Raw genomic sequence first — 13,848 nt, forward strand, 5'->3', positions numbered from 1 at the left:
AAACACAAACACACACAGACACACACACACACGCACTCTTTCCGGGTATGTGTGTTAAAAAGGATCCTGCTTGTGAGAGAAACTGTGTAAGAACAGTCTTTCTCACTCACACACTCTTATGGATGGCAGCTTTATGGCGTTAAAATGCTACAAACGTAAGTGTGCACATGGCTTTGCTCACACACACACACACACACACACACACGGCACATACAGATTAAAATGGATAATAATTATATGGTCCTCAAATGGCCCTCCCGAGTCCAACCAAAGAAAGAACTCCCATGTATTATTTCTATAATCCCTCCAAAAATAGAGTTCAAAAGAGGCGAGTCTCAACAGCCATTTTCTGGAGCTGCTCTATCCTCGCCCAGAAAGCTGACTGTGCGGACTCTCGCCTGTTTGTCGAAGCTTAGAAACTCACATTAGTTCTATTTGGATACACTGAATTAGAAGAAGATGCATCACATCCCCTCGGATCCCGTCACAGTTTCCACAGAGATAGTTTACTCCTCCTACTCAAGTGTCACTTACTGACTTTGCAAAATAGACTCATTTAGTTCCTAATCTCACAAGAGGCTCCGAATGCATGAGAGGGGAGTGAGAGGAATGATGTCGAGGAGGAGAGGAGGAATAGAGGAAGCAGATATAAATGGGAGATAATTACATGGTTGACTCTTCTGCGTTGATGTGAGGAAAGTGCCAGAGGGCACAGTGCCACACCATTGTGACGGTTTTTGTTCAAACCTTAGGAGACGGAGGGCTTGTTTTTCACATAAGCAGCACTGTCAAAAGCATTACTTCTGCAGTGCCAGCTTTTCAGGAAATGAGAAAACTGTATTTCCCACTCATGAAACATTTCCCACATGTTGCAAAAGATGTTATTACACCAATCAGGGGAAATGTAGCACGAGCATATGTGGTGTTTTTCTTTCTCGCAGGAAACCACATGACCTGTGATAGGAGATGAAGCAGTGTCACGATAGAAGAAGACAGATCGGTGAGCTTGAGAAAAGATCAGTTTGTAGGCTTGCGTCGCCACCTGCTGCTCATTCAGGTTATGACAACAAGCTGATCAGGTTCTTCTCCTGAAGAGAGGGGGAAAGAACACCAGATGCAACGGGATGACCTTCCACCTCTCTGCTATCAGTTTAGTTTATGCCTAATACGTCCTACTACAAATATAGATCGATTAAAATTACTTTAGAGGATGATTATTGTTGTCATGTTCAGTATGAGGCAGTACAATCTGCGTCACACTTGCATGTACTGGCTCTTGCCTCACCCTCTCCTTATCATCCTCAACATCTGACGAAAGCAAATCTCACATAACTGTTGTGTAACATGGGTTCTGCCCTACCTGTCTTTTTCCTTTCACCTTTAGCCTCACTTCTTTATGATGTCTGTCTCCTTATCAGAGAGAAAGCAAATGAGAGTCCCAAGGAAGGCACACATGTCTGTTGGTCCATATAAAAGTCCATTAAAGTGTTTTGTCAACTTCGCTTTCTGAGGTCAAGTAGGCTTTAACTCAATCTGTTGAGGAAAGGCTTTGTAATATGATCACACACAATTACAGTACAATTACAACTCAAGAGATACTTATAGTCTACTTGAGTATTTCCATTGTATGCTACGTTCTACTTCACTATATTTAATAGGCAAATGTTGTACTAACTGTATCTTTTTTTATTCTTATCTTTATTTAAAAGGGACCATGTACAGTTAAAACATAAACGTCACCATTTGATGCACTGTACCAGATTGTAGCTACAGCTCATTTGCAGTACAGTATATACTAAGTAGGTAATATTAGCTCCACCTCGACCAGCTATCATCAACATGTTGTTTACATATTCATACATCAGTAATTACATTGCAATGATACAATAAATGATATACCGCTTGTGTTACATATTAAGTCTAAGTAATTACTTGTATTTGTAATAGAGTAGCCTATTACAAAAATGGTCGTGTATTGTTACTTTTATTTAAGTCTCGGATCTGAATACCAACACTGACACGTGTGAACATAGGTGGATATATAAATAATAACGTCCAGGTGAAATCCCGGTGCGCCTCTACACCGAGCGCTCCGGTAAACCGGGAGCACAAACAAAGCCCCAGCCCAGTCCTAGCTCGCAACAGTGACGTCAGCGCGCCGCGGCGGTGCAGTGACGCCCGGCCATTGGGTGAGCGAGGAGCGAGACGGTATTGTACGGGGGGGAAAAAGGACAAGACGCCGATAACAAAAACAACAGCTGCGGGCCACATGAGGCCGACTAAGGATACACTCGCACTGTTCGGGCTCTAGCTACAAAGACTTCGGGTAAGGAAACATGTCCGTGCTTCTGTTTCTACACACCGCTTTAGCTCATTTAGCCTCTCAGCGGCTTCCGCCCTGAAGGAAGTTTCTTTTGTCCTCTTCAGTCAACAACAACAAAACAAGCGAGTCAGCGCGTGGACCCCTCGGGGGAAGAAGGTGGAACGGCTTGTTTTAATAAACCGTGGAACAGCGAGTCGGTATAGGCGTTAAAATGTGGCTCCGCGTTGTCGAAAGCAGTCGGTTATCTCCCGGGTTGTCGTGCCGGTAATACCTTTGGACCGGGCTCGTACCGGGGACGGCGGAGCGGACAGATAGGCTGCTGGGTGTGTTAGACCGGGCAGCAGCATCAGTGGTACAATGGGTTATGATGCCATTTTATGAGTCCTGAATAATTAGCCAATGTGCTGCTTGACAGTAAAATGGGAGCTGTACAAAGAGCTGTCTTTGTACTTTGCTCTTTTGTAATCTTTATTATAATAGGGATGAATGTTGTTTTTAGTCATTTTAGAGCAATACGGAGATGTGATTCCAGTTATCAGACGGGTCAAGTTCAGGGCAACACGAACATTAGCCAGCTGTGGTCTTAATAACATCGTATTCATATATTCTTGGAGATAAGTCCTTCAGCATGAAATAAAGCAGAACAAATTACTGATTGACTAAATAAATCTTAGTCGATTTAAGTACAAAAAAACAACAGTTGACTGGTCTACTCATATGCATTGTTATGCAATATACATAACTCTTTTTGTTTGAATGCATCCCTGTTTCTAATTGTTCCTGAATCTCACTTCTTCAGATGTCCTGATGGCTGCACACTTCACTATTTCTGACAGTGAGTCAGAGCCATCGGAGGAGGTAGAGGAAGGAGAAAATAACCAATTATCCTCTATGGTAGAGCAGCAGCTTCGTCAACGCCACTCCCTCACCCTACCTCAGCTCAGATTGCCAGGTAGGAATAAAAAAAAAAAAAGGTGGAGCTTTTTAAAACTAGGAATTCAAAAAAAAAAAAAAAACACACGCACACAGAGCAGGACATTTTGTCAGCATACCACAACCGTATGGTGAAATTCACCAGGGCAGTAATGTGTAGTTCAAACCTAAACCCACGACTGCTCTTCTGCTTATTTATGATTGTTGCAGTTATTGTAGTAAAAGAAAGCAATAAAGTGATCTGTTCCAATCTACTTTTCTGCAACAGCTGCTGCAATGCCGATCCTGTTCTTGAGCAAAGAAAGGGAGAAAAAAATATATTTGATGTCGGTGCATCAAACCACTCATCACAACATCACTGTCTGTTTATCCTCCTATTGTGTACTTCCATTTCTTGGCTTTGTCTCTTGTCTCTTTGGCCTAATTTTGAAGACATTATAATGTAGAATAGGTCGAACTCTATTCAAAGGAGGGAAGGGAGAAGTTATTTTTATTTTACCCCTCCTAGTTTGACACATTTGAACACGGTGATGAATATACCTCGGTTGTTATGTTATTTCCTTATTGCTCCCCCGTATGTTGATCTGTTCCCGCTCCTGTGAGGCATTACGAACCCCTCTCATCTTTTGTCTCCCTTAGCGACCGGTCGAATCAGGCTGAACTCAGAGTCCCACGCTTCCACCGTCTCCAGAGACGAGGAGCTCTGGACCGACGAGGCCGGTACGCCCACCGACGGAGCTCCGTTCAGAGTACGGTCCAAGTCGGCTCCCCCCGCTTTGTGGGCAGCAAAGAAATACGGCCGGCAGCTCCGAAGGATGAGCGACGAGTTCGACATCCTGCTCGACAAAGGGGTGAGAACGAGGGGTCAGAGGATGGAAGGACGGTCTACGTTTTTTTGTTTTTCTGACTAAAACCAATAGAGTCTATTTCTAACTTAATACCGCGTCTCTATCCCACGCAGGAAATGAGGAGGGTGAAGAGTGCCGGGACGGCCAAACAGATGCACCACTCTAAAAGCTGGTGGAGCTACCTCTTTAGTCACCAGGAGATAGAGGGAGAGAACAACCACCATGAAAACCACACTCACCGCACTGAATAGGCACCGGGAGGGTGGTGGTGGTGGGGGGTGGTGGGGAGGGGATAAGAGTGACGCAGGGTTTTGGAGGAATCGCCGGGAATGAGAGGAAAGCAGCGGGGGAGCCAAGACAACAATTGTGACGAGAACAAAAACGACCTGCATAGAGAACGGACGGATGGAAGGTTGGTGACTACAAAAAGAGGAAAAAAATCCAAAACACGAAAGGCATGGCTACGTGCCATTTTTATACGTCGCTGGTAACTACAATAAAATAAACTTGGTTGTTGGTTGTGATGGTAACAGCCCACTGTGAAATGCATAGACTGTTGGCTGTCTGAACCCCAAAGAGTGGATACCATGATGGGCCGAGAGAGGATCTCTCGAACGCAACGAAAAGATATAAGTGGATTTGAGCGGTGACCACTTCCCACTTCAGTTGTCCCTCCCATCGACACTATGCGATGTACTGTAGATGGAGCGACGCATGCACTGAAATCAAAACGCCGGACTTTTAGCGGCCACCTTGAACGCTGTTAGAATTTCCTTCCTTCGCCGTCGTCGTTGTCTCGAGGAAATCGGCAACGGCGATGTGTTACTGATTCTTGTTTTGCTTTGCTCCACATGTTTTTGCTTAAATCCGAGCTAATGGAGACCACTGCAACCGTGTGCCAAAACAACCAGCAGGCAACACAGGAAAAGAGTATAAAGGGAAGGATTTTTAAAGTATTCAACTCAGGGGAGAGGGGGGGGGGGCACTATCCAACTTTCTGTTCTACTACCTGCTAGCCAGTACAATTTTAAAACGGCTGTACTTGACTATCATTAACTGCTTTATATCTCAAATTTATCAAAAGAAGAACAATCTTGTACAAGGACAATCTCTAATGATGAAAACTATCTTTTGTAAAACTTCAGGGTTAGATTATATCTGGATAAAAATGACATTAAACATACATATGAAAAGCACAAACCGATATGAATCTATCTTTTTAAAGCCTTGGCTGAGCAAAGAAAAAAAAAAAAAACTTTGAAACTTTTATGTGTAAATATGTTGTAAATATTTTATCAAATTCCAGGAGCTGGGGGGGATATGAGCGACGTGGTTTAGCCAGAAACTTACTTGACAAGTTCCTATTTTAGAAGGAGACCGTTCTCTTTAATAAGTTTGGCCAACCTAGCAATAGGCAGTGTACAATCCAGCTGTTGTGATACATGTTATGTGCATATTTAAAGATGTGGGTGGGATGAGCTAACTGCTTTAATTCAGTACCTGTTTATTCAGTACCCAGTGTATAAAGAAAATGGATTTAAAGAGTCTGAAGTCACACTGAAGCACGGATGGAGGAGATGTACACTTGGCTTTTCCAAACTATTTGTGGAGTTTGTCGAATCAGTTGCCAGTCCGGTTGGCTTTTTAGAACGATTTAAATGCAGGTTGTTCTCTCTGATCTGCATTGGGATGTGAATACAATGGGATCTCAATCTATCAAGCCGTAGGAGTGCTGATCTGAGGCTTTTGAGGACTACTCTGCACATACTACACACAATATGGCATTTGTGGGCCTGACTATTATTCCTTTTTTAATGATTATAAACCGCGATCTGCACTTCTACACGGCTTGGTAAATCTGATGAGGCTGTTTGTGACTTGTTTATGGATATGTGATTATTGAACATGGTAATAGGTTTGTTCTACTTGTGTCTTGCTCTCTTCCTCTCGACTTGTAGGGTTGAGTTGTGAAGTGCTCGGGTGTGCAGGCTAAGGGGGCTACATTTGTATTGTCTTTTCAAACTTTTCTCCATCCTTTTTTCTATTTTTTTTTAATAACCTTTTTCCTAAACTTGGCTACGGACCATTTTTTTGAATCGGAGGATTCTAGACAATCTGAATGGCACCACCGCTTTTTAAGATTCATCCAAGTCCACCGACATGTTTGGTATCTTTCAGCCCTGACTGTGTAAGACGTATTCACTGAAACATTTTGGTGACCCTTTTATAAGTATGACGCTCCCAACTCAATTAATACAGTTAGACTAGGCTGTTACATTTAAGAAGAAAAAAAGATATGATATATCTCACACACACTTAACCGGGAAATTAGTAATGAGTATTTAGGTATTTATGCCCTGTATGGAATAGTGTTTTACACTAAGATCTGTAGCTGTACTTGACACAAGCAGCACAGTTGAATCAGCTGGCAGAGAATATGTACATGGTGTCAAGGGCTTGGGGCCAGATATGAATATGAAATTTAAGAGTTTAATATTGTCATGAACTGCCTTGAACACGCTGTGACCTGTGATGTGAAGCCGCATAACCGGCCTTGTCTGTTTACCCAATTACCGCCTTAAACTTTACAGCTCGCTGTCACCTATTGCGCTCAACAACAAAACAAAAAGCACAATGACGTGGCGGTGCGTTCGCTGTCACAACTGCGAGGGGGAAAAACAAAAAATTATAGTGGCCAAATGCCAGAAAAACTATTTCAAAAGAAGTGATGTTTATAAACATTTGTGGCAGTGAACACACCCCAGAGGGCACCTGGAGTTTTGCAACCATCCTTGGTATTACTTGAATCTACAGCTGTGTGTGTGTGGAGAAATTTGCATTGTAATATTTCATTATTCTTTTTCTTTTTTTGTTATGACTTTTGTAAATTTTCTCTACCGCTTTTGAAAACTTCTGGTATATGCTGTCCCGAATAAACAATTTTAAGAGTGATTTTAAAGTGAGTGTCTTGTGTAATTTTCTGTAAAACTCTAACCAGTAAAACGGACACGATGAAAATGCCATATTTCTTTTATTGCACATTTTGAGTAATTCATTGACAATTGAAATGTTGCTAGAACACAAAAGAACATAGTATTTCTATAAATGTGGGATTTGACCAAAAATGAAGACCCATTGATAGATGTGTTAACAGAAAATCATTTTGGGGTCAGGAAGCAACACATTTACTGCCTGACATGAATCAGTGTTTCATGGCATTTGGGTCAAAACCAACACAACTTACTGGCCAATGTTATCTAAAATCTTACTTGTACCATATCTCAGTACATGCATGAACTAAATACTTAATACATTCGCCCAAAAAAAACAGTTTTCCAGTGCGAGAAATTGGTTTGACTTTTGATTACACATTGGTTTGGCTATTTTTTTTATTGCACCCTACAGGCCTACCTATTTCAAACTGCTCAGATTAAGTCTTGGAAATAGAGGAAAGTATTATGGAATAGTTTTAAAATTCACTGGGGATAATGCTTTATTTTCAGTGTTATTTCCCCTGTTTTTAAGTTCCTCAATGTCTCTCTTCCTTTATTGTAAAGCACCTTGTCCTATATAAAGAGTGCTCTACCATAGAATTATTATTATTGTTTCACTAATGGTTTATCAAGCCACCAGTGCTGCATCCCGACAGTATTTGCGCCCACAGTCCAAAGCTGACAGTCTGTCCATGTCTGTGTCACTCAGTGTGAAGTCAAAAAGCCTGGCGTTGTCTTTTATTCGGTCTGGATTTGAAGATTTCGGGATCACTGGGACGCCCTGCTGCACAGCCCAGCGCAGGAGGACCTGAGGGGGAACAAAAGAACTCAATGTTTTCCAAGTGTTTGTGCTAAGAAATAAGAACAAAATAAATAAAGACTTTATTGAACAATGTATCAATAAGGCTGGCCCAAAAATAATTAGATTAGATACCCTTTATTCATCCCGAGGGAAATTTCTTTGTTGCAGCAGCAAGCATATTTACAATATAATATAACATAGCAGGGCATATTACATTTAAGTTAAATTTAAATAATAAAAACAAATTGAAAAGTGTATACAGTTTATATAAAGTGTTATTGATGTTCAATTTGAGGAGGATCTGGCCAGAGGTGATTTATTGTACAGTCTAATTGCAGTTGGCACGAATGTTCTCCTGTATCAGGAATATTCAATCAAGATTTGTGTGTTTGTGTGTGTGTGTGTGTGTGTGTGTGTGTGTGTGTGTCTGTGTGTGTGTGTGTGTGTGTGTCTGTGTGTGTGTGTGTACCTGTCCAGGTGTGCGTTCACAGTTCTTTGCCACCTCCAAGACCACAGGGTCAGTGACCAGCTCTCCTTTCCCTAAGGAGGAGTACGCTTGGAAACACACTCCATACTCCTCACACACTTTCCTCAGCTCTGTCTGGCACAGCCTGGGGTGAAACTCTACCTGAAGAAGCAACAACGACAAAAATACTTTCTGCATTCAACTTTTATATTCACTTTTTATTTGCTTTTGTGTCCCATCCATCCATCCATTATCACCCGCTTATCCGGGGTCGGGTCGCGGTGGCAGCAGGTTCAGCAGGCCGATCCAGGCTTCCCTCTCACCCGCAACACTTTCCAGCTCATTCTGGGGGATCCCGAGGCGTTCCAAGGCCAGCCGGGAGATATAATCCCTCCAGCGTGTCCTCGGTCTTCCCCGGGGCCTCCTACCAGTTGGACGTGCCCGGAAAACCTCTAATGGGAGGCGTCCAGGAGGCATCCTAACTAGATGCCCGAACCACCTCAGCTGACTCCTTTCGACACGAAGGAGCAGCGACTCGACTCCAAGCTCCCCCCTGATGTCCGAGCTCCTTACCCTATCTTTTAAGGCTGAGCCCGGCCACCCTACGGAGGAAGCTCATTTCGGCCGCTTGTATCCGCTTTTGTGTCCCATTATGTATATTAAAATGTTATCTATTCTCCTTTCCCTTCTCATGCATTCTACCTGTAGCACTGCAGGATGGACTTTGCAGCTCTGCATCAGTTCTCTCATGTGTGCTGGTGTGTAGTTTGACACTCCAATGGCCTTCAGCTTCCCCCGGGCATGCAGCTCCTCCAGTGCGACCCAACTCTGAGCTCGATGACCTGGAATGAAATATTAATTAGGAACTCATCATCAGTGTAACTCAAGTACAACTATGTTGTGATGGAGGAAAGAGAGAGGACAGCTTGAATCTGATCTCTTAGTAAGCGGAACATCTATACTGGACTGTTTACCTGGGTTGCGTTGGTCAGCCACATCCAGACCCTGTGTGCCAGGCCAGTGGATCAGGTAGAGGTCAATGTAACCCAAGTCCAGCTGAGACAGGCTGCGCAGGGCTCCTTCCATGGCTTTCTCGCCCTGATCACTGGAGTCCAGCTTACTGCAGGGAGAAAGAGAGGGGTTCATCAGAATTGTAGATTTTGCCTCTGAGTCAAACTTCCCTGAGCTTCAGTGCCTCCAGAAGATCTCTGATAAGAAAAGCATATAATCTGGGAATTATACCAAAGCCAGTATGCCAGTATAGGCATGCATTCCTCATTTTACTCAGCATCAATAGTGAATATAGTAAATATTCAAGATGACGGGCATGTTTATGAAATTGCTGCAACAAAAGATTCTGCCTTATGCACTATAATGCAACAAAAGGTCACTTATCCGCTGACATGCTCTTTAGGAAGGCCTATACCTCACCTGGTTATGAATACATCCTCTCTGGTTAAGCCGTGTTTGGGCAGGAGCTCCTTCAAGGCTCGGCCCAGCTCCGCTTCATTCCGGTAGACAGCTGCGCTGTCAAAGGCCCGATAACCAGCAACCAGCGCCGCATCCACAGCCCGGTGCACGTCTTCCAGAACCACCAACTTGTAAGTCCCTAGACCCAGGAGGGGCATCTGAAGCCCCGTATTCAGGAGGACAAGAGGGATGCTGGAGGCGGGGGAAGACATCTGATCTGAGAGGAACTTATTGTCTTTGTACCCTGTTTGGAGAGAGAGAGAGAGAGAGAGAGAGAGAAAGAAAGAGAGAGAGAGAGAATTATATAGTGGACAATAAACACTATATAAGGTGGTTGTTTCAGCACTGGGCACTACACTGGGTGGAGACAGGTTACACTGGGTTCTACTGCCCTCCCATTGCCCTTCACCACCAGTTGTGTGACAGAGCACGTGCACAGCGTTGTAATGTAGCACGTGAGACAACGTTGCATTGTCAGATGTCAATAAACGTGCAGCGTACACACCCGTTGGGGTGTCGCGTGAGTACAACCCGTGACCCCGGAGTATAAATAAGCATCGGGGTGAAAGGCACTCCGAGATGACATCAGCACGGTTAGCTGTGCAAAGCGCTGACGTCAGCAACGCCACAGTGACGCTGTCGGTTCATATATTCTCACCTCACCTCGCGGGGACTTTCGGATGAATTATTTTTGAACCACACGGCGCATAAATCCGACAATAAGAGACCTCTTCTCACTTTACACGTGTTTACGACTCGGCATACGCTTTCCGGCAAACACGTGGTACACTGACAGTCATGTGACAGCAACCGGTGTGTGTGTGTGTGGGGGGGGGGGAGAGAGAGAGAGAAGAAGAGATTTATGAGTTTATGTAAATTATAGCGGCTGTAGCTGATATGAGGCAGTATACACTACTGATATTTGTCCTGACTAGCTAGCTAAACAATGTCAGTTATGTTGATATGGAGGTATATCCTGTATTGTTGTTGCCCTCTGAACCCACCAATTTATCGATTTTGTAAATCAATCTGGTTATTTTCTGATTTTGTTGTCCAAACCATACATAAGCCATTTCGATGAAACTCGATTCTTCAAAGCAGGTTCATTATTATTATTTTTAAAGGCAAGATGAATTTTCACTACAGCTGTGAAACATCTGGTATGCTCTGTCCTCAATGAATGATAAGAAAGATTTTACAGTGAGTCTCTTGTGTAAATCTTCTGTAATTCTCCAGTACAAAAGGACACTTTGAAAATTGCATATTCTCCCCCCCCCCAAATATGTGGCAATACATCAACTCAACACAAAAGCCACAGTAGTGTTTGTCAGAGTATGATTAAAGAACAGCGTGAGAATAAAAGAATATGGAAGTAGTCTTAAAAATGTTGGCACATTGAATATGTTTGTGTTCAGTATGCATCTACTGCCTCAACAGGCTCAGTGTTTTATGGCACATGGATCACAATAAACAGGAAAACGTACCCACCAATGTTCAAAATAATGCATGAGCTATGATATATCTCATACATTTGATCTAAATTAATACATTCTCCCAGTGCATTTGTTAAGTAACTGCACTTTCTCGGTCTTAACTCCATTCCCCACTTGTTCTGGTGGTGGTTTCCCAGCACAGCATCACTGCCAGTCAGAGCTAAGGGACAGGAGCATTTAAAAGGGCATCATGGAAGACAATGCGTGTTCCAATTGTTGTTTATCAAGCAACTTCTGATGGATCCCAACAATACTTTTGCCCACAGTCCAAAGCTGACAGTCTGTCCATGTCTGTGTCACTCAGTGTGAAGTCAAAAAGCCTGGCGTTGTCTTTTATTCGGTCTGGATTTGACGACTTGGGGAGCACTGGGACGCCCTGCTGCACAGCCCAGCGCAAGAGGACCTGAGGGGGAACAAAAGACCTTAATGTTTTTTTTAATGTCTTGAACACGGAGAAGGTAGTAGTCATAGAATGACCCAAAAAGGCCGTTAATCCAGATGCGTGTGTGTGTGTACCTGTCCAGGTGTGCGTTCACAGTTCTTTGCCACCTCCAAGACCACAGGGTCAGTGACCAGCTCTCCTTTCCCTAAGGAGGAGTACGCTTGGAAACACACTCCATACTCCTCACACACTTTCCTCAGCTCTGTCTGGCACAGCCTGGGGTGAAACTCTACCTGAAGAAGCAACAACGACAAAAAAAAATACTTTCTGCATTGGCTCTTTCAAAAACGAAGTGCATTCAACTTTTATATTCACTTTTTATTTGCTTTTGTGTCCCATCCATCCATCCATTATCACCCGCTTATCCGGGGTCGGGTCGCGGTGGCAGCAAGTTCAGCAGGCCGACCCAGGCCTCCCTCTCACCCGCAACACTTTCCAGCTCATTCTGGGGGATCCCGAGGCGTTCCAAGGCCAGCCGGGAGATATAATCCCTCCAGCGTGTCCTCGGTCTTCCCCGGGGCCTCCTACCAGTTGGACGTGCCCGGAAAACCTCTAATGGGAGGCGTCCAGGAGGCATCCTGACTAGATGCCCGAACCACCTCAGCTGACTCCTTTCGACACGAAGGAGCAGCGACTCGACTCCAAGCTCCCCCCTGATGTCCGAGCTCCTTACCCTATCTCTAAGACTGAGCCCGGCCACCCTACGGAGGAAGCTCATTTCGGCCGCTTGTATCCGCTTTTGTGTCCCATTATGTATATTAAAATGTTATCTATTCTCCTTTCACTTCTCATGCATTCTACCTGTAGCACTGCAGGATGGACTTTGCAGCTCTGCATCAGTTCTCTCATGTGTGCTGGTGTGTAGTTTGACACTCCAATGGCCTTCAGCTTCCCCCGAGCATGCAGCTCCTCCAGTGCGGCCCAACTCTGAGCTCGATGGCCTGGAATGAAATATTAATTAGGAACTCAAGTAAAACTATGTTGTGATGGAGGAAAGAGAGAGGACAGCTTGAATCTGATCTCTTAGTAAGCGGAGCATTTATTCATAAAACATTTGATACAGCTGGCTAAAGCAAAAAGTTGGTTTGAATTGATTTAACATTATTTTGTTTCCATAATTGTATATACACAGTTATTATCCAGTGATATGTTGGTACATGAAGGAAAACATTGCCTCTTTAACCTGGGTTGCGTTGGTCAGCCACATCCAGACCCTGTGTGCCAGGCCAGTGGATCAGGTAGAGGTCCAGGTAACCCAAGTCCAGCTGAGACAGGCTGCGTAGGGCTCCTTCCATGGCTTTCTCGCCCTGATCCTTGGGGCCCAGCTTACTGCAGGGAGAAAGAAAGGGGTCGTTCAGAATTTGAGGGCCAAACTTAACTGAGCTTCAGTGCCTCCATAAGATCTCTGAGAAGGAAATGCTAAGATATGTGTATCAGAATCAGAAACGGTTTATTGCCAAGTACAGCATGTTACACATACAAGGAATTTTGAAAACTAAACATAGTAAAAGACATGCGTATGATACCCAAACCAGAGAGTTTTTTTCAGTTTAAGCAACTTCAAAAATTGCATTCAATCATCGTGGATGGAGCTCATACACCTCACCTGGTTATGAATACATCCTCTCTGGTTAAGCCGTGTTTGGGCAGGAGCTCCTTCAAGGCTCGGCCCAGGTCAGCTTCATTCCGGTAGACAGCTGCGCTGTCAAAGGCCCGATAACCAGCAACCAGCGCCGCATCCACAGCCCGGTGCACGTCTTCAGGACCCACCAACTTGTAAGTCCCTAGACCCAGGAGGGGCATCTGAAGCCCCGTATTCAGGAGGACAAGAGGTGTAGAAGACATCTGATCCGAGAGGCACAATGTGCGCAAATAAGCGACTTCTTCTTCACGGAGCCAAGTCATGAGTTAGAAAAGGCAAACACTTCACTCTCTCTCTCTCTCTCTCTCTCACTGAGGAGTCTTTACAACCACAACTTCCTGCTTCGCGTGGTCAGCTGACAGTCATGTGATATTTTGGGCGTTTTTTTTTCTCCGTCACCATAGTGACACCTGCTCGGACGCCGCTGATTGGAAGA

The 13,848-nt window shown here is 44.2% G+C and overlaps 3 protein-coding genes across 4 annotated transcripts; 1 reads left to right on the plus strand and 2 right to left on the minus strand.

The window, feature by feature from the left end:
• The first annotated feature begins 2,146 nt into the window (after window positions 1–2,146).
• badb (BCL2 associated agonist of cell death b) lies at window positions 2,147–7,063 on the plus strand. Its single transcript, XM_034557222.1, has 4 exons — window positions 2,147–2,326; window positions 3,123–3,275; window positions 3,896–4,107; window positions 4,218–7,063. The coding sequence occupies exons 2-4, from the start codon at window positions 3,131–3,133 to the stop codon at window positions 4,353–4,355; spliced, it is 495 nt and encodes a 164-aa protein (XP_034413113.1). The 5' UTR covers window positions 2,147–2,326; window positions 3,123–3,130; the 3' UTR covers window positions 4,356–7,063.
• A 55-nt stretch (window positions 7,064–7,118) lies between these two features.
• LOC117747963 (uncharacterized oxidoreductase YtbE-like) lies at window positions 7,119–10,921 on the minus strand. 2 transcript variants are annotated; one of them, XM_034557509.1, is made up of 6 exons: window positions 10,499–10,921; window positions 9,797–10,079; window positions 9,340–9,485; window positions 9,068–9,207; window positions 8,369–8,527; window positions 7,119–7,905 (listed from the first exon to the last, which is right to left on the minus strand). In XM_034557509.1, exons 2-6 carry the CDS (start codon window positions 10,045–10,047, stop codon window positions 7,726–7,728), a joined length of 876 nt encoding a protein of 291 aa, XP_034413400.1. In that variant the 5' UTR covers window positions 10,048–10,079; window positions 10,499–10,921; the 3' UTR covers window positions 7,119–7,725. The 2 variants fall into 2 exon arrangements, with proteins under 2 accessions (XP_034413400.1, XP_034413401.1); XM_034557510.1 differs by having other exon boundaries at window positions 10,494–10,921.
• A 119-nt stretch (window positions 10,922–11,040) lies between these two features.
• LOC117747964 (glyoxal reductase-like) lies at window positions 11,041–13,778 on the minus strand. Its single transcript, XM_034557511.1, has 5 exons — window positions 13,377–13,778; window positions 12,954–13,099; window positions 12,572–12,711; window positions 11,845–12,003; window positions 11,041–11,731 (listed from the first exon to the last, which is right to left on the minus strand). Exons 1-5 carry the CDS (start codon window positions 13,673–13,675, stop codon window positions 11,552–11,554), a joined length of 924 nt encoding a protein of 307 aa, XP_034413402.1. The 5' UTR covers window positions 13,676–13,778; the 3' UTR covers window positions 11,041–11,551.
• Window positions 13,779–13,848: the final 70 nt, after the last annotated feature.

This window comes from Cyclopterus lumpus, chromosome 18 (assembly GCF_009769545.1).
Source record: "Cyclopterus lumpus isolate fCycLum1 chromosome 18, fCycLum1.pri, whole genome shotgun sequence".
Lineage (NCBI taxonomy): Eukaryota > Metazoa > Chordata > Actinopteri > Perciformes > Cyclopteridae > Cyclopterus > Cyclopterus lumpus.

Excerpts from the sequence above, each read along its gene's own strand:
- LOC117747964 (XM_034557511.1), bottom strand. The coding sequence starts at position 13,675 with ATGACTTGGCTCCGTGAAGAAGAAGTCGCTTATTTGCGCACATTGTGC. Across the intron at positions 13,100-13,376 it reads GAGGATGTATTCATAACCAG|TAAGCTGGGCCCCAAGGATC; the intron begins GTGAGGTGTATG and ends TTCTCCCTGCAG. Across the intron at positions 12,712-12,953 it reads GGCTGACCAACGCAACCCAG|GCCATCGAGCTCAGAGTTGG; the intron begins GTTAAAGAGGCA and ends ATTTCATTCCAG.
- LOC117747963 (XM_034557509.1), bottom strand. The coding sequence starts at position 10,047 with ATGTCTTCCCCCGCCTCCAGCATCCCTCTTGTCCTCCTGAATACGGGG. Across the intron at positions 9,486-9,796 it reads GAGGATGTATTCATAACCAG|TAAGCTGGACTCCAGTGATC; the intron begins GTGAGGTATAGG and ends TTCTCCCTGCAG. Across the intron at positions 9,208-9,339 it reads GGCTGACCAACGCAACCCAG|GTCATCGAGCTCAGAGTTGG; the intron begins GTAAACAGTCCA and ends ATTTCATTCCAG.
- badb (XM_034557222.1), top strand. The coding sequence starts at position 3,131 with ATGGCTGCACACTTCACTATTTCTGACAGTGAGTCAGAGCCATCGGAG. Across the intron at positions 3,276-3,895 it reads ACCTCAGCTCAGATTGCCAG|CGACCGGTCGAATCAGGCTG; the intron begins GTAGGAATAAAA and ends TGTCTCCCTTAG. Across the intron at positions 4,108-4,217 it reads ACATCCTGCTCGACAAAGGG|GAAATGAGGAGGGTGAAGAG; the intron begins GTGAGAACGAGG and ends TATCCCACGCAG.